Here is a 24,632-nt window from a genome sequence, read left to right on the forward strand (position 1 = left end):
GGGATGGAGTCATGGAGCGCTGCGGGGCCGGACGCCCCGGGAGGGAGGGTTTGGGGGGGGCCGGGCTCCGCGCCCCGCTGACATCACCGTCCCGCCGCCCGCCTTTTAGCACACGGTCGGGGTCCCCGCGGGGCAGTGCGCTGGTCCCTCGCCGAGCATCGCCCTCGCTCCGTCCACAGCCGCCTGTAAGTCCTGCCGCGGGGGAGGGGGGCGGCGGGGAGGGTCCCCGGGGTGGGAACGCCAGCCCCCGGCACGGGGGTGCTGCTCCCCGGGATGGAGACCCTGTACCTGGGGGAGCGAAGCCGCTCCCGGGACTGCGATCTGCGGCTCCCCGGATGCCGCAGACTCTGCTCCTCCGGATGGATGCGGCTCCCCGGGATGGGGATGCTGCTCCCCGGGATGGGGATGCTGCTCCCCGGGATGGGGATGCTGTTCCCCGGAGGAGGGTCGGGCTGGGGTCACTGCTGGAGTTCTGTCCTGCTGCTCCCCTCAGGACCGCGTTCCCGGCGGGGCTGTGCACCCGCGGGTCCCCGCGGTAGCCGGAGGGCCCGTGCGGGGCCCCGGGCAGCGATGGAGGGGCAGCTCCATGCCCCAGTGCCCGTATCTGCCCGCCGCTCGGCGCGGACGGGAGATGGGCACGGGGCTGGCGGGCCCGGGGACAGGCAATGCCGTGTGGCCGAGGGAGCCCTGGGTGACCCCACTGTGCCAGGTCGGGCCAGGGCACGGAGCGGGACTGGCTGGGGCAGCTGTAGCATCACGGGATGTGCCCATGATGGGGTCTGGGCACAGGCTGCCCGTAGGGCTCGTGGGGTTTCACCACATTAACCACGGGGCTCGGGGGGCACCCCTGCATTGCTGGCAGCAAGCGGGGTCGGTGTCGTCTCCCACACTGAGCTGTGCCAGGTCTCAGCCCAGCCCGCAGGAGCCGGGGTGCCCCGCGGTCAGGGGGAGCCCACTGGAGGCCGGGTGTGACTGAGGGACATCACACTGCTCCTGGAGGCACCCGGAGGCTTCCTGCCAAGCAAGGAGCTGGGCAGACAGGAGCGATGCCAGCCCCACCAAAGGCTTGGCTGCCACTCCCAAAGCCTCTCCTTGCTGGCATCTTCCCTGGCATCCTCCCTGGCACCCTCGGGACCTGCCTGCAGCCGGCTACCTGCCATCACTGCCCGCAGCATGTCCTTACAAGGGCACGGGCACGGCTCCCGCTGCTCCCGCCTCACCCACGCTCCTCCCCGGCTCCCGGACCTGCTGTGCCAAGGCCATCCCATGGCCACCCTGCTGTGCCACGGCCACCCTACTGTGCCACAGCCAGCCAGCCTTGACGTGGTCACCCTGCCCCCTGGAGCCTGGCATGGGTCACGCCAGGGACATCCATGCCAACCAAGAGCTGGCAGGAACAGGGATGAGGCTGCTCCTGTGTGCAGTCTGAGCTGGGGATGAGGCATCTCTGCCGGGACACCCACCGTCTGTCGGGGCAGATTTTGGAGGTCATGGTGGTGAATTTTCCTCCAAACACACCTGGATGGAGCTGAAGGGCGAGGGAAGAGTTGGAAGGGCTTGTCCCCACTGCAGCAGAGTGGCAGGCAAATAACAGCACGGTGTCTGTGGGGCCCCTGGATAGGAGACAGCATCTCCACAGCCTGACCGTCCCTGTCGTGCCACCAGGTCTCCCACCGCAGCAGCCATGGCAAACAAAGGGCCAGCCTATGGCATGAGCAGGGATGTGCAGTCCAAGATCGAGAAGAAGTATGACGACGAGCTGGAGGACCGGCTGGTGGAGTGGATCGTGGCGCAGTGCGGGGCTGCCGTGGGACGCCCCGAGCGGGGCCGCCTGGGCTTCCAGGTCTGGCTGAAGAACGGCATCGTAAGTGGGGCTGGGGCTGGGCGGCCGTGGGCAGCTCCAAGGGCAGCACAGGGAGCTCTGAGGGCAGCATGGGGAGCTCCATGGGGACCATGGGGAGCTTCAAGGGCAGCACAGGGAGCTCCATGGGCAGCACGGGGGGCTGCACGGGCAGTGTGGGGAGCTCCATGGGCAGTGCGGGGAGCTCCAAGGGCAGTGTGGGGAGCTCCAAGGGCAGCACGGGGAGCTCTGAGGGCAGCACCAGGAGCTCCAAGGGCAGCGCAGCAAGCCCAGGCTCCCCTCTGTGGCAGGTGCTCAGCAGACTGGTGAACAGCCTCTACCCCGACGGCTCCAAGCCCGTCAAGATCCCCGACGCGCCGCCCACCATGGTCTTCAAGCAGATGGAACAGATTGCCCAGTTCCTGAAGGCGGCCGAGGACTACGGCGTGGTCAAGACAGACATCTTCCAGACCGTGGACCTGTTCGAAGGTGCGGGAGGGGGGCAGGAGGGGTTGGGGGTCCCAGGGTCGCTGTGCTGTGCCCATCCTCACGCTCTCTCTCCCTGGGCAGCCAAGGACATGGCGGCGGTGCAGAGGACGCTGATGGCCCTGGGCAGCCTGGCAGTCACCAAGAACGACGGGAACTACCACGGGGACCCCAACTGGTTCATGAAGTAAGTGGGGGAGTGCCGAGCTGGGCACGGGGACTCCCTCGTCCTGCGGCTGCTCAGAGCTGGCTCTTTGCTGTGCCTGGAAGCACCCCGGAGCACATGGAATTGGGAGGCCAAACTTTCAGCTGGGGAGGGAGGGTGGCTGGGGTATTCCTGGGGATCGGGGGTGGCTCCCGGGCAGCCGGGGGTGCGGGTGCCCCACGGCCTCTCCCTGTGCCCCGCAGGAAAGCTCAGGAGCACAAGCGGGAGTTCACCGAGAGCCAGCTGAAGGAGGGCAAGAACATCATCGGGCTACAGATGGGCAGCAACAAGGGAGCGTCACAGGCGGGCATGAGCTACGGCCGGCCCCGGCAGATCATCAGCTAGGCGCCGCCGCGCCGCCCCCAGCCCTCCCCAGCCGGGACCTCCGTCTCCGCTCCCCCCGGCCCAGCGCCGCCGCCCATCCATTGGTATTTATTGAGGAGCATCCGCCCGCCAGCCCCATCGCCCCGCCAGCGGCCGCACGCTGCCCGCCGCAGCCCCCGCCCCGGGGCCGCAGCCCCCAGCGCCGTGCCCCGGGCAGCCCCTGCCCCCGGCAGCCCCCGGCCTCGCACCCCCGCCGCCAGCCGGCCCTGCCCTCGCCGGTACCCTCGGGCCCGCCCGCCGCCCGCACCAGCCCCGCGCCACCGCCGCAGAGATCCCTGCAACGGGGAGAAGAGAGAATTGGCCTCGGTTTTGTACTTCGTTTTTGTCAAAATTAAAAGGTTATATTCATCTAGCGTGGCTTGACGAGGTTTCCTGCTGCCCGCCCTGTTGCGGCTGGCCGATGGCACCTGCAGAGACAAAGTCCTTCTCCCTAAAAGGGACCTGCTCCTTCTGCCACCTCCAAAGCTGGGAAAACCAGAGCTGGAGCTTGGATTTTCCCTGCCTGGCTTGGAAAACTCTGCCCTCTCCTCGCTGAACCATGAGAGCCACTTTTGTCCTTGCTCCTTCCAGTGCTCTGGCCCAGCCCTCGCCTCCCCCTGCCTGAGCAGCCCCTTTTATCCCAGGCACAGAGGGCTCACAGCCCCCCAGATGCAGCACCCCAGCCCTGGGTCCCCCCCCCCCCCCCGGCCCCAGGGCTGGGAGCTGCTGTGTGACACATTTTTCCACAGTGAGGAAGCTCTGGGAGGGCAGAAGAGTGATGGATGGGGGAGAGGAGGGTTTTTCAGGCTTTATTTGGAAAGCTACACAAAAGGGCTTTGCTGATTAAAAAACAAACCCCAGCTTTAAAAAAATAAACCACCGAACCCAAAGACATGTGAACGAGCCAACCGTGCTCGGACGAGCCACTGCCAGAGCAACTCAGGCTCCCCTCCCCAGCCCAAAGCAGGCCTACCTGCTGCCAGAGTGCCCAGTGGCACAGGGACAGCCCCATCGTGCCCCCAGACAGGCTGGCTCCCGCCTCCCCCGCCCCACAGCTGCTCTGTGCCCACAGGAGAGGAGGAATCAGCAGGATTGGAGCACGGGGGCAGGGAGAAGCGCTGGTTGGAGAGGAGTGAAATAACTCCCTGCTTCTAAACTGGGATAACTGGTGGGTAGGGGCCGGCTGCCAGGCCGGGAAAATGCCAGTGCTGCGGGGTCCCTGCCTGCAGAGGCGGCTGCTGGGGCCCGGCTGCCTCTTCCAGGCTGGCTCTGCAGAAATCAGGGACAGAGGGACACGTCTGTCTCGGCCCTGCTGCCGCGGCAGGGAGGGGCTCGGTGGGAATGGCACTCCACTCACAACGGTGCCCTGAGCGTCCAGCAGGGCAGGCTCCACCAGGAAAGGGTTTAAGGCTTGCTTTGTTTTCCAGGAGGAGGGAAGGGAAGCTCCTTTTCCAGTACCAGCCCTCTCTCCTTGTTTCCAAGCCCCTTCCAACACCACCTCCCGCAGGACACAGTGGCAATGGTCCGTGGAGGCTCAGGAATGAGTCTGTGCTTCCTGAGCCCAGGCAGGTCGTACCAAGGGAGGGCCCAGCCCAGCCCCAGTCAGCAGGGCTGGTGCTCCCTGTCCTCCCCCAGGAGTTCAGTCGATGCCTCCTGGCCCAGGAACCCCGTTCCAGTGGGGGCTGCCTCGTGGAAGCTCACAGCTCTGCCATTGCTGGAAAGTTTGGGGTGGGTGGGGGTCCAGGACCCTTCCTCCCCATCCTGGGCAGGCTCCAGACGCTCACACTCCATCTCAGCCTCCTCCACGTCCTTCTCCCGGTACAGAGGCACCGACTCCATCTCCAGGTCGCTCTCCAGGGCTCGGTGCTTCCTGCCCTGCTGGTACCACCTGCAGCTGCTGGAGCTGGAGCAGGCCAGGTCCAGCCCCACCTCGTTCCTTGTCAGGCAAACCTCCAGCATGTAGTAAAATGTCCAGAACACAGCAAAGCATCCCAAGAGCAGGAGGGTCTGCAGAGGGAAAACCCTTGAAAAACACAGCTCTCAACCCCCTCAGGGCCCTGCCCACTGCCCAGCAGAGAGGGCACAGAGCAGCGTCCTGCTCTTCAGCTCATCCTGGGGGATGCAGGGCTCCCAGCCTGCAGGCAGGCTCACCTTGAGGGTGTTGGCTGTGATGGTGTAACGCTGCTCCTCGGGGATGTCCAGCCCTGGCGGACAGGGCAGGGAGAAGTCACTGCTCAGGTACTGCCCACTCATGGCTTCCTCCAGCAGCCTGGGGACAGAGACCCCGTGAGGCTCCCATGGGTAAGGGGGACCTCCAAAATGCCCACAAAGGGTCTGGAGCATCTCCCTCAGCACAGAGCGGTGTTCTGCAGCCCATGGCTGCCCTGTGAGGTGTGAGGGCAGCCCCAGCCTCACCTGGCAGCAACACGGCTCCAACCCACCCACTGCTCACAGGCAGGGATGAACCCCCCAGCCTCCCTCTGCTACCAGCAGCCCAAGCTGTGGTGTCCTACCTCTGCCGTTCCTTCATCTCTGCTGGGGACCAGGAGGAGCCGTACAGGGTCAGCTGCCACTGCTTCAAGGTGCCCGGCCTCAGGCTGTCGTCTCCTGAGGAGGAAGCAGGCTGGTCCAGTGGGGAACTCTCTGAGCCAACCAGGCTACGAGCTGGCAGCTCCCTGGGACGTGGCACAGAGCTGCCACCACTCCTGAGGGTGCCCTGAGGGCAGCACTCACCGATGTCCCGGATGAGCAGCCTGTAGGTGCCCTGTGCCTCCTCGCCCCAGCAGCGCACCGTGGAGAAGGTCCAGTCCGAGAAGCCATTGGGATCCCTGCCGAGGGGGGAGAGGAAACAACCCATGAGGGGTCACAGAGCCCCCAGGCAGGACACGGCCCCAGCCCCGTGCCCTCGGTGCTCACGAGTCCATGCTCCGGGTGGCGCCGATCAGGGACATCATCCCGCTGGGGCAGAGGAGCCGGATCTCCAGGTTGCCACGGCGAGGGTGGGTTATGGTGACAGTGACAGCCACGTGCTCCAGAGTCCTCATGCCAGACAGCTGCAGGTCAGCAGGGGTCACTAGGAAAGGGAAGGGGGGGGTTGGTCAAGGCTGGTGGCGTTGGGATGGAGTCCCCACTGCCAGGCAGCCCCACTGGGCTGTGGTGCCACTTCACAGGACACACACGTGGTCTCTGCCTCTTCCCAACTGCTCTGTGTGGGGCTGGGAGCAGAAGCCAGGTGTCCAGGCTGGCCCAGCCCATCTCCAGCTGTTCCCAGCTCCAGGAATGCTCACAGCCCCAGGACTGCTGACCACAGCCCCTCTGCAGCAGGGCGAGCTGGGTGGGTGCTCCCAGCCCCTGCCAGGGGGGACGCGGGCACACGCCAGGACAGGCATGTCCCAGAGCCAGCACTGTCCCCTGTGTGCAGGCCTGCTGGGGCCAGGCAGGGCTGGGCCCAGCTCTCCCTGCCCCTGGTAGCCCGGAGCAGCCGCTGCTGCTCAGCACAGCCCGGCCAAGTCGGGAGCTGCAGCATTTCCTAAAATGGTCAAAGGCAGCAGAGCGGCTCTGGCCGCTGCCCAGCCCAGCCCCGCTCCTGAGCCCGTCCGGCTCCCCAAACACATCAGTGCAGGGATGGGGATGTGGGGACGGGATCCCCTGGGGATGGGCAGCGGAAAAAGCCCAGGCAGCCCAGCAGTTAACCCCTTCCTGGCCTCCTGCAGCCCAGGGCTGGTCCTGCCCAGCTGTGCCACATGGCAGGGCAGGGTCTGCTCCATGGCACACCTGCTCTGACAGGCAGGGTGGCTCTGCTCCATGGCACACCTGCTCTGACAGGCAGGGTGGCTCTGCCCTCTGCTCTCCATGGCACACCTGCTCTGACAGGCAGGGTGGCTCTGCTCTCTGCTCTCCCTGGCACACCTGCTCTGACAGGCAGGGTGGCTCTGCTCTCCATGGCACACCTGCTCTGACAGGCAGGGTGGCTCTGCTCCATGGCACACCTGCTCTGACAGGCAGGGTGGCTCTGCTCTCTGCTCTCCATGGCACACCTGCTCTGACAGGCAGGGTGGCTCTGCTCTCCATGGCACACCTGCTCTTACCGTTCCAGGCCACCTCCAGCTCCTGAGGGAGCCACGGGATGCTCCTGCCCTCCTTCAGCACTGGGCTCACGTACGAGGCCAGGTATGGCACGGACTCCCAGATCTGCCAGGGGAAGGAGAGAGGGTTCAGCACGGATTGCAGCCTCCCTGCACACCCATCCCTCCAGCTCCCACAGGCTGCTCCTGTGTTTGACGTGGGCCCAGGCCACGGGGCCTCTCTGATGGTGCTCTGGGACACCCCAGGGATGGGAGCAGTGCCCACATGCCCAGGCAAGGAGGGAAAGTCACTGTCTGGGAGCCAGAAGGGCTGATCAAGGTTTGGGACTCCCCAGCTCTGGGTTTGTCACGCTGGCTTTGAGTGGTGTCCTGAGGCTGCTCCACTCCAACCCTGGGGACAGGGAACAGCAGAACCCAAGTGCCTGCAGAAAGAGGGAGCAGCCTGGAGGACCCTGTGACCCCAGGGGCACAGCTGGGAGTGGCAGTGACCTGGCACAGCTGCACAGAGCTCCACACACAGCTGGGACCAAGTGCCAAAGGGACCGTGCCCTGGGCTCCGTGTGACAGAGGAGGAAGAGATGGGGATGCCTCTGCCTGCTGTGAGCACACCACTCCCCCAGAGCTGGCAGCTGAGAACAGCCTGGTTCTGGGGGCAGGACACCCTCCCTGCTGCCCCTGCGGAGGGAGGAAGGTGCTGGGGCTGCTCCCATTGCCGTGGATCAGGGCCCTCACCATGGCTATATATAGTGCTGGAGAGCAGCAGCTCTCAGGGGGCAGCTCTCAGGCACTGCTGGGAGCCTCGTGAGCTCATACCCAAAGCAGCCTCAGAGGCAGGGCCAGCAGGATGGTGGCCAAAGTGCTGAACGCAGCGCTGTCACCTCCCGGTGTCAGTGGGACAGGAGCTGTCCCTGCCATGGGGCTGGCCTGGGCTGCTCTGCCTGCCCCCAGGGCAGGTGTGGGAGGGCAGGGCGTTACCTTGGCAGCGTTCACCAGCCTCCAGGCGTTGAGCAGGCCGAAGCCATGCTGGTGGCTGTGGCTGAAGCCAGCCTGGTTCGTGTCCCACTTGGCGTGACGGTCCTCGTACTGCAAAGACACACAGGGTGCCCTGCTCACCTGGGGGACTCAGGCAGCCTGAAGGGAAGGAGGCCCAGACACATCCCACAGGGGTGGGGAAGCAAACCCACATGGCCTTATTAGAAAGGAACAGGTTGATCTTTGTTTGAAACAAACCCAGGACAAAGCAGCTTCCAGCTCCTCAGAAAGGAAATGGAGCTGCACGAAAGGGCACAAATGCCTCTGCTCTGAAACATCCCAGCTGCTCCCTGCTGCCCAAACCACTGCCTGTGGCACGGCAGAAGCCCTGGAGAGAAGGAACTGAATCCTTTAAATCACCAAGAGCTGGGGCAGGACAGATCTGGGTCCCATCATTTACTGTGTTGTACTGCTCTGGCAACATTGGCTTGGAAGTTATGGAAAACACTGTCCCATGCCAAAGAGAGCACAGCATCAGCTGGACACGGACTCCTGCTCCCCAGAGGGGTGAGGAAGAAGCCCCATCCCTCCAATGAGTTCCCACTCCTGCTCTGGGTGAAGGGCAGGGCTGTGTTTGCTGCCCAGCTCTGTTGTGCCGGTTTCCAGGAGCCCAGTTCTCTGGAGAGCCCAGGAAAGGCCAGGGCAGGGCAGAGCTCGTTTCCCACTGCCTGGACCATGAGGTGACATTGCAGAGGTGTGAGCCCTTGGGCTGGGCCAGCCCCACCTGCTGAGCCCTGGAACCTGCTGAGCCCTGGAACCTGCTGAGCCACTGGACCTGCTGAGCCCCTGGACCTGCTGAGCCCCTGGAACCTGCTGAGCCCCTGGAACCTGCTGAGCCCCTGGAAGACCCCTACATTGGCAGATGGAGGCATTCCTGAGGCAAATAGCCCATTTATTATTGTGACAGGGGAAAATGCCTCAGCCGCATTCCTGGAAGGAACACGGGCTGAGGGGAGAGCCAGACGAGGCAGAGATTTATGGAGGGGCAGCAGACACAAACAAGGATGTGCTCAGCACGGCCCCGGCACCCTGCAGCAGCCCTGAGGGGAGGGAGGAGGAGGAGGAGGAGGAGGAGGAGGAGGAGGAGGAGGGCCAGGCCCTCACCTTGGTGGCGGTGAAGACGATGACGTGCTGCACGTCGCGCCAGGTGAGGCACGGCCGCACCTGCAGCATCAGCGCGATCATGCCCGCGGCCAGCGGGGCGGCCGCCGACGTCCCCGTGTGCCCCTCCGTGCAGCCCGTGCCCTTCTGCAGGTCCCAGTCCGTCGTCACCTGCCGAGGAATGGGGGACAGCCTCGCTCAGGCCGCCGGGCCGGGCTGGGGTGGCTGCACAGGGACGTGCGCTCCTGGCCCCGAGCCGTGCCGTGCCAGCCCGAGCTCGGCCTGTGACACAACTGTCCCTGCTCACAGCCAGGAAGGGGCCCTGGGACAGCCTCACGGCAGGGACAGTGATCCCAGGTGGGAAACGATGCATGGAGACAGCTCCCTTTGGAGAGAGAGAGGGAAACTAGCCCTGACGAAGCAACTCTGTGGGAAACTCCTGGCAGACACAGTCTGGGCTCTTCCTCACTGCCACTGCTGATCAGTGTCACAGCCAGAGCGCAGGGGGGCCACATGGGACTCTGCAGAGCACACACAGCCTCTGAAGAGGCATCAGGAAGCTCTCAAATTGTGCCACCTCACTGCAAAGCAAGTGCATCCATCTCCCTCTGCTCCTCGTGGGGAGAAAGCCCCAAATCTGAAGGGTTTCTTGTGTTTTTGCTTCACTCCATCCCATTTTTCCAGCTGTGAGTGGCTCCAGCTCACGCTGGGACACTGAGTGTCCCACACAGAGCACCCCGAGAGCACAAACTTTCAGTAGCAAACACATCCAGTGCCAGAAGCCGTATTAAATTCTTCCCATTAAGGAAACCACACAAAGTTTATGGTCTGGTAAAAGAAAAAAAAAAAAAAAAGCTGGAGCAGATGGCTGCAGGGAAATTAACTCTGAGTTAACTCTGGCAGCACTGCAGCAAGCTCCAGGGTGCCCAGGAGCAGCCTGTGCTCCTGAAAAGGGCTGTGTGGGGTTTAGCAGGGCACGGGCTGGCTGAAGGAGCCCCTGTGGTACAGGCTGTCCCCAGGCTACGTGTGCACCTCGCCCTGGCTGCCCCATGGAGTGCCAGCTCCCCTGTTAGCGTCCCATCAAGCCAGTGTTTAAAATGAACGTGCATTTGTGACCTCCAAAGCACTCCCACCGTGCTGGGGGAAGCCAGACCAGCCCCTGAGCCTGGAGCCCATGATGGAATGCAGCACAGCCCTCGCTGGTTCCCTTTTTCCCAGGGTCAGCACTTTCCAAACCAGCCTGGGACAACTGCAGTGATTCCTGACAGCAAGAACCAGCTCTGCTCTGGGTTTTACTGTCCCTGTGGCAGATTGTGCCATGCCCTGGCTGGGCACAGATCCCTGCCCTGGCTCTGGGCTGCAGGAGGAGCTGGCTGAGTCCCTGAGCCAGGTGCCTGAAGACCCCAGGCTCTGCCCATTCCCCAGGTTTCTCCAGCCTGTGTGACAAGCCTGGATTCAGCTGCTCTGCGGCAGGCACAGAGCCACAGGAAAGTGCTTTTGGGAAGTCCTGTCCTGGTGGGAGATCCTCCCAACATGGACAGCCCAACCCTAAATATCAGGAGCCAGTGATGTTTCCCCCAAGCTGCCCTGGGGTGGGTGGGCTCTGCAGTCCCTGCTGGCCCCACAGGACAGGAAGGGGTCACACCACTGGGGTGGGGGCAGGCTGGCACCAAGGGAGGGACAGCCTGGGTCAGGCCTGCAGTGGGAAAAACAGCCCTGGCTGCTTGGCTCGGGCAGAAAGGACGTGTTGTTGACAAGAAGCTGTTTTCTGGCAAAAGAAGGGAAAAGCTGATAAAAATATTCTTTAAAATTCGACTGGGAGAGGCCCACGTGCCACAACAGAGAAGCTGGGGCCAAGTGGTTTAAAGAGCCTGATGCTCTCCCTGCCCTTTGTGCTCCAGCATCCCTTGGGAGCACAGCGAGGGCGGCTGGCTGGGCAGGAGTGAGGGGCTGAGAAACAGGAGCCTCCCTCTGTTTGTGCAGGGCCTGGGTAAAAGGCACATCAGAGGGGACAGAGTGATGTCCTGGCTGTCCCTGGGGTGGCCAGGAGGGCACGGACAGGGGACACAGGTACTCACGATGCTCCTCATCATCTTGTCCCCGCCGCTGAAGGTGACAGCCAGCATGGAGGCACACTCCTCAGCGTAGAAGGGCATGGAGCCCGTCTCATCCACAGCTCCTGGGGAAACAGGAGAGCCCCCCCGTGTGAAACTGCCCTGCTCCCACTGCTGGGATTTCAGGGTGTTGATCCCCTAAGAGCCTCTCCTGCCAGATGTGCCTGGGAGCTGGGCAGGGCAATCAGAACCAAGCCTGTATTGCCCACCTGGAAGATCTACAGGAAGGGCAGCCACGGTAAAGAATCCCTCACTGTGCTCAGTGTCACACAGACCTCCTGCCCCTCACGCAGCTTCTGCTCTGCAGAACGTGGATTACACACTTCTCCTCTAACACAAATGATGGGAATGCTGCATTCCAGGTATGGCAGTGCCTGTCACAGCCCCGGGAGGAATTTCTCTGGCCTCCTCTTGCTCTGTAGGTCAGTAGCAAACTGCAGGCATGGGGGCTGAAGCCCAGCACACCCCAGACACTGCCATGCTTGTTCCCAGGCATTCCCCACAGGCTCCCACCATCCAGCAGCTCCCAGCTGGGCAGGCTCGGTGCTTCTGGGATGACCTGACTGCTCCAGGCTGGGAGGGGAGGAGACAGAAGGCTCACCTATGGTGACAGTGTAGATGGAGTTGGCATATCCATCGTAGTTGCAGTTGTCACTGTGCTGGCCCCCGTTGCCACTGGCCACCACGAAGATGCTCCCGAAGCCGCGGCGACCCGCGATCACGCCGTGCTGCAGGGCAGCCTGCGGAGAGGGACAGGGCAGGGGGGCTCCTTCCACACTGATCCCAGGGGTTCCTGCCAGCAGCCAGCCCAGCACGTGGGATCAGGGCTCCCCACACAGAGCCACCGCCCCTCCCTGACTGCCCAGCCCCACAGACCGTGGGGTTTGCCTTTGCTGGGACACAGCACAGCACGGGCCCCACCTGGGAACACATTTCAGCCCAGACACTGCTCCCACCAGGGAAAGGACACGTCTGAGGGATGAGCAAGAACAGTGACCACCCTGCTCTCCCTCCCCTGGCAGATGAAGGCACATTCTGCCCATTCTCTGTGGCACAGCGAGCTCTCCCTGTGCTTTGTGTCCTGGAGCTTGTTCCAGCTGTCTCTGCAGGCAGGAAGGGAATAAATTAACTTGCAGAACTGGAAACCATTTGTTATGGTGAGCAAACAGCTCGGTTGTCAGCGCTGCTCCGAAGGGCGCAGGAACTGCTGAGCTGTGGTTGGAAAAGCACAGCAGAAGAGCACTGGAGCAGAACCACACCCCACTGCTGGTTTTGGGGCCCTTCGGTGACCCCTTGCTGCAGCACAGGCAGGCTGGGTGTGCTCTGCAGCACAGGAGCTCTGAGAAAACCTTAATGGCCTGGGAAGGAGCAGCCTCAGCTCTGACTCTTCCTCCCATTGCAATCCCACCCCCCCTTATTTACTCCCAGTATCCAAAGGCACCATCCCTGCCTGGAGAGCCACCCTGAGCCCAGGGAAAGCTCCAACTCCTGAGCAGAGAGCACCCCGTGGGCTGCACAAGCCGTCAGTGCCACACCTTTCACAGGTTGTGAAAGAGCCTCTCCCTGCTGGAAGCAGCCTCTCCTTGGAAATCTCATCCTGTCCTGCCTGGCCTGCACGCTGCCCTCCTGCTGCAGCGTCACCTCTCCCAACCAGGGAAGCCTCCGCCGGCACCGAGGGACACACGCAGGCGTGCAGAGTGTCACAGCAATGTCCCTCCCCCCCGAACGGGCAGGCAACAAGCCACAAGGCCTGGAGGCTCCCCCAGGGCTGCTGGGGCTGGCATTTACCTTTCCCAGTTGGTGGGGGCCATCCACAGTCTTCCCATCGTCGTCGGGACCCCAGCTGCAAGGAGAAACACGTGAGGTGACAGCCCCAGGAGCCACAGGCGGCTCTTCCTGCCACCACAGTGAGCTCCCAGCAGCCACCAGCTGCTCCCAGCACCACGACTGGGATTGCAGAGCACTGCACTTTCCCACCCATCAGGATGGCCCCTCGCTGCTGGGACATGGCTGTCGTGTCTGCACTGTGCCCCTGGGTCAGATTCCAGTGCACAAACGTTTGATTTTTATTTAACAAGCGGCTTCTCACACATTCCAGTCCCTGTCACACGGCTCAGCCGGGGCTGCCTGACCACAGAGGGGAGCACAGTGCCCCCTCCAGCACAGCCAGCCCAGGGCACACGCTGCAGCAGCACACAGAGGGACACCTCACAACTGCAGGGGCTGTGCAGAGCCCAGGACAGTCTCCAGGAACAGGACTGCGGTGCCTCAAGGCTAACTGCAGCCACAGGAGGATGGGGGCTGGTGTGAGCACTCAGCCGTGAGCTGTGAGCCCGTCCCCAGGCAGAGCAGGGCTGGCAGCCAGCTCAGGGTCCCAGGCTCACCTGCAGCTGTAGATGTCATTGATCTGATAGTGCTTGTTGAAGGCGATGGCCTCCATGCTGTCCGTGAGGGGCCCGTCCAGCACTCGGATGCCTGCAGGACAGAGCACAAGGGACGTGAGGGACATGGGTCACGTGAGCTGCACAAACTGCAAACAGACTCCTGGCTCGAGGCTGCCCTGCTGTGCTCACCCTGCAAGGCCAGCCCAGCTTTGGAGAGCTGAGGCAGCGCCAGGTCCTGCTGGATCTGGGGCAAACCCTCCTGTTCCCTGCACTGTGGGCACATGATGAGCTCATCCCTGCTTCTGCCAGCTGGGAGCCTCTGCCTGCTGTGCAGTCCCTCCTCTGATAATTCTCTCCCAGGTGTGTCAGTCACCTCTCCTTTCCCCTCCCTCACCCCTACTGAGCACTGTCTGCCAGTCTTGGAATTTCAGAAGTGATTGGCAGGTTCAAAGGATGCTCTCTACCCCCGGGGGGCACTGGGCCATCCAGGTGTCCTTTGTCCCTTGAGACCTCCCCTCCTGTACCTGGCTGGTGGCTCCCTGCCCCTTCCCTGCCCTCTCCCGGGGTTAAAGGAGCAGCAGCCACGGGGTCAGGAGTTCTGCTGGAGCTGCTGTGGGTTCAGAGGGCTGTGGGCCAGAATAAAGCTCTGGATCCAAACCCTCCAGCAGAACCCACTCCTTTCCTTTCCCATCGCCCTAAAGCTTCTCTGGCAGAGGGAACCCTGAGGAGCAGCCCCTGCTATGGGGGGAGGCTCCATCCCAGCACCACCAGAGCTCCTGCATGCCTGGACTTGTCCCCACGTGCCCAGGGCAGCACCCAGCCAGCCCAAAGTGTCTGTGGGGTGAAACACCACACAGCCATGGCCAAAAGTGTCTGTGGGGTGAAACACCACCCAGCCATGGCCAAAAGTGTCTGTGGGGTGAAACACCACCGTGCCGCTGTTTGGTTCAGCAGCGAGGGCCAGCCAAGCTCAGGCACGTCCTGGCGATATCGCAGTGCCCAGGGCTGTGGAAGGCAGGCAGGGGCTGCAGGGCAGCCCGACGTACCCGCGATGCGGCAGCCGAAGGCGACTCCCACCGTGCAGAAGCTGTTGTTGGGCACAGCCGCGATCTCCCCGGCGCAGCGCGTCCCGTGGTGGTTCCCGTTCTCCTCGTCGGGGTGAGGCATGGGGTCAGGGTCGTTGGAGTTCAGATCATAGCTGCCTTCTGGGCTCTGGAAACAGACCCACGGTCAGGACTGGGGTTCTGCTCTCCTCAGTCCGGGAAAAGCAGGCGTTAAGAGAACACAACACGGGCTGAAACACAGGCTGGACATCAGCTTGGAGGCTGCTTCCTCACAGGGCTGCTGCTCAACACTGCTATCTGCTGCTGTGGGGAAGGGACCAACCAAGGCAGCTCCAGGCACTGCTGCGGGTCAGAGGGATGCCAGCTGCCTCCCACGGGTGGCACAAAGGCAGGTAACCCCAAAACCCGGGTGCAGAACCTCCCAGGAAAGGTTTGCTGCTGGCACTTTCCGCCCTGGCTGAGCCAAGGTGACAGCACAGGCTGGATTCCCACACTCCTGTCACACTGCCCGGCCTCCAGCCCGCACAGGCACTCACGTAATTTGGCTGGATGTCCTTGATGGTGTGCTCCACGCCGTCGTCCACCACCACCACCGTCACCCCGCGCCCCGTCACGTTCCGCTCCCACACGCCCGTGACGTTGATGTCCTTCCCGGGGCTCTTGCGGTTGTTCTACGCACCAGAAAGGACAGTGAGGGGACAGGGTCAGCGCTGAGGGGACCTCCTGGGGGCACTGGACATGATGTGTAGGGCTGGGGCCAGCACAGGAAGGACTCACAGGACAGTCAGGGAAGATTAATTGAGGCTGACAATGGAGGCATGAGGTGGAGGGCACAGTGTGCTCCAGCCAAAGCCCTCTGCCCACCCCAGTGCCACCAGTGCACAACCAGCTGCAGGAGCTGCTTCCTCCCATTATCACAGTGAGCATGTGGCCGCAGGGCGAGCTCTCAGTGAGCTCCCTCCTCTCAAAAGAACAGAAAGAGGCTGCTCTGCCTCCTGCATGACATGCCACACAGACAGCCTGGGCCTGGGAGCACAGCAGGAGCTGGGAAACCACTCACCAGATGCCACTGCTGGGGGTATTTGGGATCGTTAAAGTGCAGGCTGCGCTTGGAGCGCTTCAGAAGCTTCTGTTCCGAGTGCCACCGCACGCTGTCGTGCTGTGCAAACAAAGTGTCCACGGATCTCCTTATGGCTTCGTGCTCAGTCGCCGCGTGGCCGTGGGGCTGGTAGGCAAAGAGGTAATGGCCCTTGAGCTCCCCGACACGGCCCATGTTCACCAGCCCCGCGCTCCGGGCCAGCTCCTCAGCCCGCTGCTCCAGCTCCTCCTCGGGTGCCTCCAAGCTGACCGCCCACGTCAGCTTCCCGTGGCGGCTCTCAGCGTCCAGGGCCGGCGAGGCCAGGGGGATCCAGGAAGCGCTGAGCCAAAGGCACGTGTGGATGCAGAGCGTGGCCTCCATCCCCGCACTCCATAGCGGCGCTCCCCGCCTCCAATGCGGCATCAGACAGGCGGGCTGCAAGGGCAGACGTGAAACTGGTGACAACCCCTCCTGATGAGAGACGTGGTGGCCAAGGCCACCTGAAGGTCCCACAGAGCCCCATGGGGCTTGCCACCCACCCGCTGCACGGCAGATCCCCTTCCCGGGAAACCCCGGCGGCTCCTTCCCAGCGGTTCAGAACGGGAGGCACACCCAGGCTGGGCAGGGATCGATCCCAGCCCTGCCCTGCCCTGCCCTGCCTGCTGGGCGCCAGCCCCGGGCCAGGAAACACCGCGCCGGGCTGGCAGGAGCAGCCACTTCCCCCTCTTGCCTCTGATAAGGAACTGATAAGAAACTCTTGATGCGTGGCTCCCCAGAACAAACACCACGGGCACCGCCATGCTACGTGGGCAGCCAAGAGCCGGTTCCTCTTCTGCAGGAGCCCCACCGAACTCGTTCCTCACCTGCTCCACGGCCGGAGGAACGTGCTTTTCCCTGGCACGGGCAGATGTCACCACCGAGCCCCGGTTCAACCCGCAGTCCATAAACCACGGCACCGCAGAGCGGGGAAAACACCTCCCGAGATCCCTCTGCCTCCGACGTGCCCGGAGCTCGACACCGCCGGCCCTTTTCCTCCCTCGACCCGGTCCATGCCCCTCTGACACAACTCATCAGCTGCGGCTGCCGCGGGACACCGAGCTCCGGCTTTCTCTCCCTCCAAGTCGAGCTTTAAGCGCCCCTCGATGCCCCCCGGCAGCGGCACCGCGCAGCGCCCCGGGGGCAGAGCTCCCCGCGCCGCCGGGCACCGGCACCAGGGACACCGCGGAGGTCACCGCCGGGCAGAGCACCCCCGCTCCCCTCCGCCACCCCCGCCCGGGCCCGCGGGGAGCCGCCGGCAGCGCGGCCGGCGCTCCCCGGCCCGGTGCGCATCCCGCCGCCCGGACCCCGCCGCCCGCCGGTGCCGCCCCGCAGCGCTCACCGGGCATGAGCCACCGCCGCCGCCGGAACCCCGGTGCCGCTGACAGCGGCGTCACATCCGCCGGGGCGCGGGGCGGAAGGGGCGGCGCGGCGGGGGCGCGGGTCGTGCGCTCCGCCCGGTGCCGCTCGGTGCCCCCGGTGCCGCTCCGCCGGCCCGGCCCAGCCCCGCAGCCGCCCCCATGGCGCTGGAACAGGCGCAGGTCGACGGCCCCGACCCGCCGCGCCTCTGCGAGCCCGGCCCCGCCGCGCCGCCCGGCAGGTAAGGGGGGGCCCGGCGGGGCGGCAGCGCACCGGGATGGGGCGGGGATGGGGCCGGGATGGGGCCGGGGTGCGGCCGGGATGCGGCCGCGGCGCAGCGCTGAGCCATGTCCCCGTTCCGCAGCGGGAGCCCGCTCTCGGCCCCGGAGAGCCCCAGCGAGCCCGGGCCCGGCGGGCAGGCGGACCCCGCGGCCGCCCCGGGCCCCGGCGGCGATGCGGAGCCCGGGCCCGGCGGCGCGGAGGCCGCGGGGCAGAGCGGAGCGGCGGCCGAGGAGCCCGACGAGGAGGCGGCCCCGGCCAGGCCGTCGCAGAACATCGCGGTGCAGGTGGGTGCAGCTCCCCGGGGCTCCGGGCTTGTGCTCTGCGGGGCCGGGGCCCTGCGAGGCTCCTGTGGAACCCAGAGGACAAAGAACCGAATAAGCCGTGACTGAAGGGTAAAACACATCTGTACGTGCAGCTTTACAGTTGCTGCTGCGTGCCTGGTCCTCTGCTTGAATTTTAATTAATCTTTAATTAAAATTCGACCCTAATGAGGCCACAGCTGGAGTGCTGTGTTTGGGTCTGGGCTCCTCAGTACAAGAAAGAGAAGGAGCTAGTGAAGAAGGGTGCAGTGGAGGCTGTGAAAATGATGAGGGGTTTGGAGCACCTCTCTTATAAGGAGAGACTGCAGGAGCTGGGACTGGTTGGTCTAGATGAGTCTGAGAGGGGATCCCATTAATGCATATAAATATCTCCAAGGGGTGTCAGAGGATGGTGCTGGCTTCTTTTTGGTGCCCTGCTATAGGATGAGGAGCAATAGCCATAAACTAAAATAAGTTTCATCACAATATGACAGAGAGCTCCTTTCTCTGAAGGGTAGCAGAGCAGGTGGGACAGGTGCCCAGGGAGGGCCTGGAGTCCCTCTCTGGTCACTGCAGGGGCTGATCTCCATCATGTCCCTTCACAGACCGACTTCAAGGCGGCCGATGCGGACGTGAGCACGGACCAGGACATCGAGAAGAACCTGGTGGGTATCAAAGCCCTGTGCTCAGGCTCTGCCGCTCATGCTCCCAGGCACAGGAGCTGGAGCTGTTCTTCCCACTTTTTTCCTGTCAAAATAGAATCGTAGAATCATTACAGTTGGAAAAGACCTCCAGGTCCATCAAATGTCAGCCTCGAGGTCTGTTACAGGCTGTCCTTGTTACAGAGGAGCTTTGCTCTCCACTGCAGGACAAGATGATGTCCGAGCGGGCCCTGCTGAAGGAGCGCTACCAGGAGGTGTTGGACAAACAGAGGCAGGTGGAGAATCAGCTGCAGGTCCAGCTTAAGCAGCTCCAGCAGCGGAGGGAAGAGGAGATGAAAAACCACCAGGTATTTGGTGAAGAACTGTTTTTGTTTAACCTGCCCTGTAATTAATTTTAAAATCTTTATGAAGAGGCAGGAGAACCTGCAGTCCAGAGCATCAGTCTCCTGAGTTTCCTCGTAGTAACCGATTTATATCTTGACTGAATCTGCTAAAAAGAAAGAATTTGCTGTGTAATCTCATTAATCAATTAATCAAAAAAATAATGTATTTTAAATCAAAGCCACGACTTGGTAATTTTGCTCTGTATCTGTGTGATGCTTCTTTTACTCCAGGAGATCCTGAAAGCCATTCAGGATGTTACAATCAAGCGAGAAGAAACTAAGAAAAAGATGGAGAAAGAAAAGAAAGAATTCCTGCAGAAAGAGCAGGATCTTAAAGCTGAAATTGAGAAACTCTGTGAGAAAGGCAGAAGGTATTTGTATGGAAAAGAAAGTGTTTCCTTTTGGGTAAGAAGACCTTGCCTAACCGTAATATAAACCTGATGGAGCAAAGAGCTTTAAACTTTTAGGAAGCAGCAAGTATTTAGGTCAGACCTGGATATGGATGAATTTAGGATAGGCCCTATATTTGAACTGGCATTTTTATGGAGCCATTCAGTCATGTCATAGAGGTCTGGTTTTTATTCTGAGGGCTCAGCAATGTTTTTGGGTAAAACTCCTCCAGTGATGCCTGCAAGTGCTCAGCCCTTTTCCCCCTGGTGACCATGGCAGGGCACCTGCTGGGGGAGCAGCAGAGCTCCCTGCAGCCAGCCTGGTTCTGTGCCACAGCCTTTGTGCAGTGCTATGAGACAGCAGGGTTGGTGCTCCAGAGGCTGTGGGTGGCTGTTTTCCCACGCACATTGCAGGGAGCCATCCCCAGGCCGTGGTGTGGGGTTGGCCTGGGGATGTTTGAATGTGGGCCCTGCTCCGTTGGGATTCCAGCTGTGCTGTCCCTTTTCTCCCGTGCAGGTTGCTGAAGGAGCAGGAGGAGAAGGAAAACAAGATTGCCTCTCTGATTGCAGAGCAGTCTGATGAGAAGTAAGGCTCTTATCCCTGGCCTGATTAGTGCTGCCCAGAGCACTATTCCTTCCTGTCATTCTGCCTCAGAGTGAATCCGATGCTTTGGTTGGGACGGAGCAGAGACAGTGAGCCAGCACTGCTGGCCAGTTACGTGCCCTAGAGGTTTTATCTCCTCTTTCAGCACCAGGGCTCTGGATTAAGTCTTCCTTGATCCCAGTCACAAGCAGACTCCTGGATACTTGTGACATAAAGATCCCATAAGATTAGAGTTTGTGCCTGGTGGATTGACTCCGCTTGTAACTGCTACTTCTGATTGAATTTCAGCTCCCCAGAATTAGGGCAGACTGATTTCCCTGTCTGTTCCCCGCAGCTGTCCAGCTACACTAAACTCTGGGTATTAAAAGCTGGGCAGGGATGCTCCAGGTGTTCCCAAAGCACAGGTGGAAATGCCCAGCTTTAAACTTCTCCAGGATCAGAACAGCATAACTGCTCAGGTTGATTCCTGGTTCAGATCTTCCCTGGGATTGGACTGAATTTTGCTGAGGGGAATTCCCTCGCTTGGCCCGGTGTCTTTACGCTGCTTGTTTCTGTGCTCTGGGACAGCTCTCTGCTGGGACAGTGACTCACACAGCCCAGGGAGCTGGGGCTGGTGTCACAGGCTGGAGACTGCTGATCTTCCGTGTTCCAGCCCATCCAGAGCTCCTGGGATCCATCCTTTGGGGCCAATCCAGTGTCTGAGCCTGAGGGGGCTCGTTCTGTTCTGTTCTGTTCTGTTCTGTTCTGTTCTGTTCTGTTCTGTTCTGTTCTGTTGTGTTCTGTGTGCAGGCAGCTGTGGGAGATGGAGCTGGACAAGCTGAAGAACCAGCACAATGAAATCAACAGGAACATTCTCGAGGAGACAGAGCGGGCCTGGAAAGCAGAGGTGAGCAGGTGACTCCTTCCCTGCAAAGTGTCTGGTTGGGGATTCCAGCTGGGTAATGGACAGTGCTGTGAAGTTAGGAGCAAGGCCAAGTCCCACTCTGGGATGAGAGGGGAGATGAGCACGTGTCAGTGCAGTGAGCATTAGCAGGGAGCCGTGCCCAGTGCCTGGCCTGGCAGCAAGAAATGGGAGTACAAAAACTGAGCCTCTCTCCACAGATCCTGTCCCTGGAGAGCCGGAAGGAGCTGCTGGTGTTGAAACTAGAAGAAGCAGAAAAAGAAGCAGAGCTACACCTCACCTACCTCAAGTAAGTCTGTGTCGTGTCAGAAGTGGCAGGGAGGGGACTCAGGTGTCCCCGTGTTCCATCTCCTCTTCCTCTGCTTATCTTGGGGGTTGCACTGGAATAGTTCAGGATTTCCTGTGGTTTTCTTGCTGGATCAGAGGGATTCAATAATGTCCCACAGCAAGGGTGTGTGGGGCTGTGCCTATCCCCTGTCACTGTTCATCTGCCAGTGCTGTTGGCTGTGTGTCCCTGTGTGTCCCCCAGGTCAGTCCCTCTCCCTTGTGGAGTGCTTCACCTGCTGGAGGAGGGGAAGCCAGGAGGATGTGGGGGTTGCTTGTTCCCACTTTGCAGCCAGTGAGAGCACAGTTGCAAGTGGGAAAGTTCAGCTGTGCTTGCAGGTCTGCGCCACCCACGCTGGAGACCATGAGGCCAAAGCAGGAGTGGGAGATGAGGCTGAACAGGATACGTATGACCAAGCAGAGTGTCCGAGTAAGTTCCTGCTGACCTCTCCCAGCCTAGCAGTGAGCAGTCCTTCACACACACAGTGAGCAGCCCTTCACATACACAGTGTTCTCCCTTCAGCTCCTCTCCATTCTTCTGTGGAGCCAAACAGTGCCTGCCACCCCCTGCCTCAGAATGCCCCAGACTTTCTCAGGTTTGATAAACGTGCCTGTTTTCTTCCCTCTCTGCCAGGATCAGTTCAATGACCACATCCAGATGGTGAGGAATGGCACGAAGCTGAGCAGCCTCCCCCAGATCCCGACGCCGACGCTGCCTCCTCCGCCTTCAGAAGTGAGTGCCTCTCCAGCCCCTCAGCACGGGCATTCTGTGCTGCCAGGTCCTGGCACAGCCTGCCTGGTTCTGGGCATGTGTGGGGTGACCCAGTCCCTGTCTGGGCTTACTAGAGAGGAGGGGAAGGGTCTCCTTCCCTTTCCAGCTGCCAGTGCCTGCAGTTCCCACCTCGCTGCCTGCAGAGGAAGGCGCTCGCTCTGCTTCCAGTTGCTCTTACTCTAACCAGCCTTTCCCTCTTGCCCCGCTTTTCTTTCTCAGACAGATTTCATGCTGACGGCATTCCAGCCCAACCCGTCCCTGACCCCCCGGCTCCCCTTCCCCATCGGGCCCGTCCCTGTCCCCATGGTCATGCCGAGCGCCGATCCCCGGGCTCTGTCCTTCCCTCTGCTGAACCCCGCCATGTCCAGGCCCAACCAGCCCTCCCCACCCCTGCCCGCCTCCCAGGGCAGGAGCAGCCCGGTGGTGGCGTCGCTGCTGGGCACGCACAGCCCCCACATGGCCCCCGCTGCCCCCATCCCTCCTCCGCCCGGCCTGGGCGGCGTCGGCGTCGCCCCCGAGTTCCCCCGGCCCCAGCCGGCCGACAAGCTGGAGAAGCTGCTGGAGAAGCTGCTGGCTCGGTTCCCACAGTGCAACAAGTAAGGGTCTGCTGGTGGTCTTGGGAGGGCAGGGGCTTGTGAGGGCGGTGGGAGCTGGGGTCAGGGGAAGGAGGGCTCCTGGTGTCAGCGGGGTCTGCGGGAAGGGAGGCAGGCAGAGGTGGTGGTGTCCGTCAGGTTTGCGCTAGTGCCGGGGATGGGGATCGCTGGGAGCTTTGCAGGATGGCAGGGAAATCTGGCACAGCCCCCTCAGCCTGGCTCTGGGGGTTCCCTGCTCTGTCCCCCGCACTTGGAGGGTGGAGGAGAAGCACGCGGCTTCCCCCAGGCAGCGCTGGCTGAGGGATCCCAGTCTGTGAGGACCAGGAGCTCTTAGCAGGCTGCTGTCCACGCAGGGCCCAGCTGACCAACATCCTGCAGCAGATCAAGACTGCCCGGAGGACCATGGCTGGCCTGACCATGGAGGAGCTGAACCAGCTGGTGGCAGCCAAGCTGGCAGAGCAGCAGGAGCGGGCAGCGGCCGGCGCTCAGGTGGGACAGCCTGGGGGCTGCTGCAAGGGGGCCTGGGGAGCAGGGAGAGCCGCCTGGGGAGCAGGGAGAGCTGCCCCTGCTCCCTGGCTCCCCACAGAGCTCAGGCTGTGCGTCAGGGCTGTCCCCTGGGTTCCCTGTCCTGCTGACTGCAGTGTAACCAGGGAAGAGGTTTCCCTGGGGTGACTCCTCTGTCCTTTCCTCCCGGGCTGTTCTGACGTGCTTCCTCTGCCTCGCTGCAGCCTCTGGGCCGGATCAGGGCCCCCATGTTCTCCGCTCCCCTGCCTCAGATGAGCACACCCATGTTCCTGCCCCCGGCCCAGGTCGCCTACCCAGGAGCGGCGTCACACGTAAGGCTGCTTGGCTTCCCTGGGGAGCAGGGAGGGGGAGCCTGCCCGGGGTGTCCTGAAGGGATGGGATGAGCCCCTGGAGCTGGGAGCTCTCCTCCCACAGCTACCTGGGCTGCTGAGGTGAAGGGGAGGATTGGGGGCACAGATCCTTTGGGGTTCACACTGGAACAGAGGGCCATGAGATGTGATGGTGGCTCTCAGGGTGTGATGGCTGTGGGCAGAGGGGACTGTGGCCTCGGGCTGCAGCTGCATCCGTGGTCAGAGCGACGTGTCTGACTTCCCTGCCTGCTCCTTTCCTTCCCTCACTGCCCCTCCCAGACCCCAGCTGCCTGTAAGCTGTGTCTGATGTGCCAGAAGCTCGTGCAGCCCGGTGACCTTCACCCCATGGCCTGCTCACATGTGCTGCACAAGGAGGTGAGTGTGTTCTGCTGCTCAGAGCCTCCTCCTGGTCCTTCCAGGTGACCCTTCCTGAGTCCTTGTTGTCCTGACACCTTGCCAGGAGAAGGGTACGATCAATAAACAGCTTCCCTGCATCCTGTCATCCCATCCTTTACTCTTGGCTGGGCCACCCTGCATGGCCAGTGGGTGGTGGCTTTAGGAACAGCTGCCCCTGTGTCCCTGAGCCTGTGCTGTGTCTGTGAGGGTTGGATGCTGGAGCAAGACAGTCTGGAAGGATCTGGAACACGGGGTGAGGGGAGAGCTGCCCCTGCTGCCCAGGTGTCTGGGCTGGGGATGCCAGACAGGAGCTCCTGGCAAGAGGAGGAGACATTCCTGTCCCATGGGTCTGGCAGTGGGTCACCTGTGTGGGCAACCCCCCATCCCAACAGCTCTGGGGCCTCCAGCAGTGGCCCCTCAAGGAAATGGAACTCCTGTTGAGGAGGGCCTGATGGTCCTGCAGGGGTGACAAGGGCTCCTTCCTCATGGTGACCTTGTGATGGAGGCTGCAAGGAGCCAAGGAAACCACCCCTGAAGCGAGTGCTGTGCACAATGATGGTACCTCTGGGTCGGGCCAGTAGCTCTTGACTAATTCTCTCTCTTCCAGTGCATCAAATTCTGGGCACAAACCAACACGAATGACACTTGCCCCTTTTGCCCAAGCCTCAAATGACGGCTGCTGGGACAACGTGGGCCCCTGGGAGGAGTTGCTGTGAATAGACAGGATCAGTTCTGAGATTTCTACAGTTCTATATTTATACGATCATGTATACACATGTACATTTTTATTATATAGGTAATGTGTGTATAGAAAGTCTGTAAACATACAAATTCATAAATAAAGTGTGTATATTATGCAGTGATTTGCTGCAGCTCCTCATTTCTTAGTCTGCAGCCTTGCTGGCTTCTTCCAAATGAGGGTCAGTGTTCCCTGCTTGCTGGGAACCACCTCTTCCCACTTGGCTCCCATCAGCTCCTTTCCCAGGGCCATTCCTCGTGACCTGA

General features: G+C 61.9%; 3 protein-coding genes across 4 annotated transcripts; 2 read left to right on the forward strand and 1 right to left on the reverse strand.

Moving 5' to 3' along the window:
• The first annotated feature begins 132 nt into the window (after positions 1–132).
• On the forward strand, positions 133–3,267 carry TAGLN (transgelin). Its single transcript, XM_084221604.1, has 5 exons — positions 133–185; positions 1,666–1,864; positions 2,152–2,329; positions 2,411–2,513; positions 2,735–3,267. Exons 2-5 carry the CDS (start codon positions 1,685–1,687, stop codon positions 2,874–2,876), a joined length of 603 nt encoding a protein of 200 aa, XP_084077730.1. The 5' UTR covers positions 133–185; positions 1,666–1,684; the 3' UTR covers positions 2,877–3,267.
• A 450-nt stretch (positions 3,268–3,717) lies between these two features.
• Positions 3,718–17,192, reverse strand: PCSK7 (proprotein convertase subtilisin/kexin type 7). The gene is made up of 16 exons (XM_084221447.1): positions 17,131–17,192; positions 15,735–16,187; positions 15,211–15,345; positions 14,657–14,822; positions 13,611–13,701; positions 13,015–13,069; positions 11,828–11,966; positions 11,191–11,291; positions 9,116–9,283; positions 7,955–8,062; positions 6,983–7,085; positions 5,811–5,967; positions 5,628–5,722; positions 5,408–5,501; positions 5,046–5,163; positions 3,718–4,901 (listed from the first exon to the last, which is right to left on the reverse strand). The coding sequence occupies exons 2-16, from the start codon at positions 16,173–16,175 to the stop codon at positions 4,497–4,499; spliced, it is 2,376 nt and encodes a 791-aa protein (XP_084077573.1). The 5' UTR covers positions 16,176–16,187; positions 17,131–17,192; the 3' UTR covers positions 3,718–4,496.
• Positions 17,193–17,218: 26 nt separating this feature from the next.
• On the forward strand, positions 17,219–24,473 carry RNF214 (ring finger protein 214). Of its 2 annotated transcripts, none has more exons than XM_084221448.1 (15): positions 17,219–17,388; positions 17,512–17,713; positions 18,334–18,393; positions 18,597–18,737; positions 19,005–19,144; positions 19,680–19,748; positions 20,556–20,652; positions 20,868–20,956; positions 21,319–21,421; positions 21,626–21,724; positions 21,983–22,359; positions 22,710–22,845; positions 23,085–23,192; positions 23,511–23,606; positions 24,235–24,473. In XM_084221448.1, the coding sequence occupies exons 1-15, from the start codon at positions 17,309–17,311 to the stop codon at positions 24,298–24,300; spliced, it is 1,863 nt and encodes a 620-aa protein (XP_084077574.1). In that variant the 5' UTR covers positions 17,219–17,308; the 3' UTR covers positions 24,301–24,473. The 2 variants fall into 2 exon arrangements, with proteins under 2 accessions (XP_084077574.1, XP_084077575.1); XM_084221449.1 differs by having other exon boundaries at positions 21,331–21,421.
• The last annotated feature ends 159 nt before the right edge of the window (positions 24,474–24,632 follow it).

Source organism: Fringilla coelebs (genome assembly GCF_963513975.1).
Source record: "Fringilla coelebs genome assembly, chromosome: 25".
In the NCBI taxonomy this organism is placed as follows: Eukaryota; Metazoa; Chordata; class Aves; order Passeriformes; family Fringillidae; genus Fringilla; species Fringilla coelebs.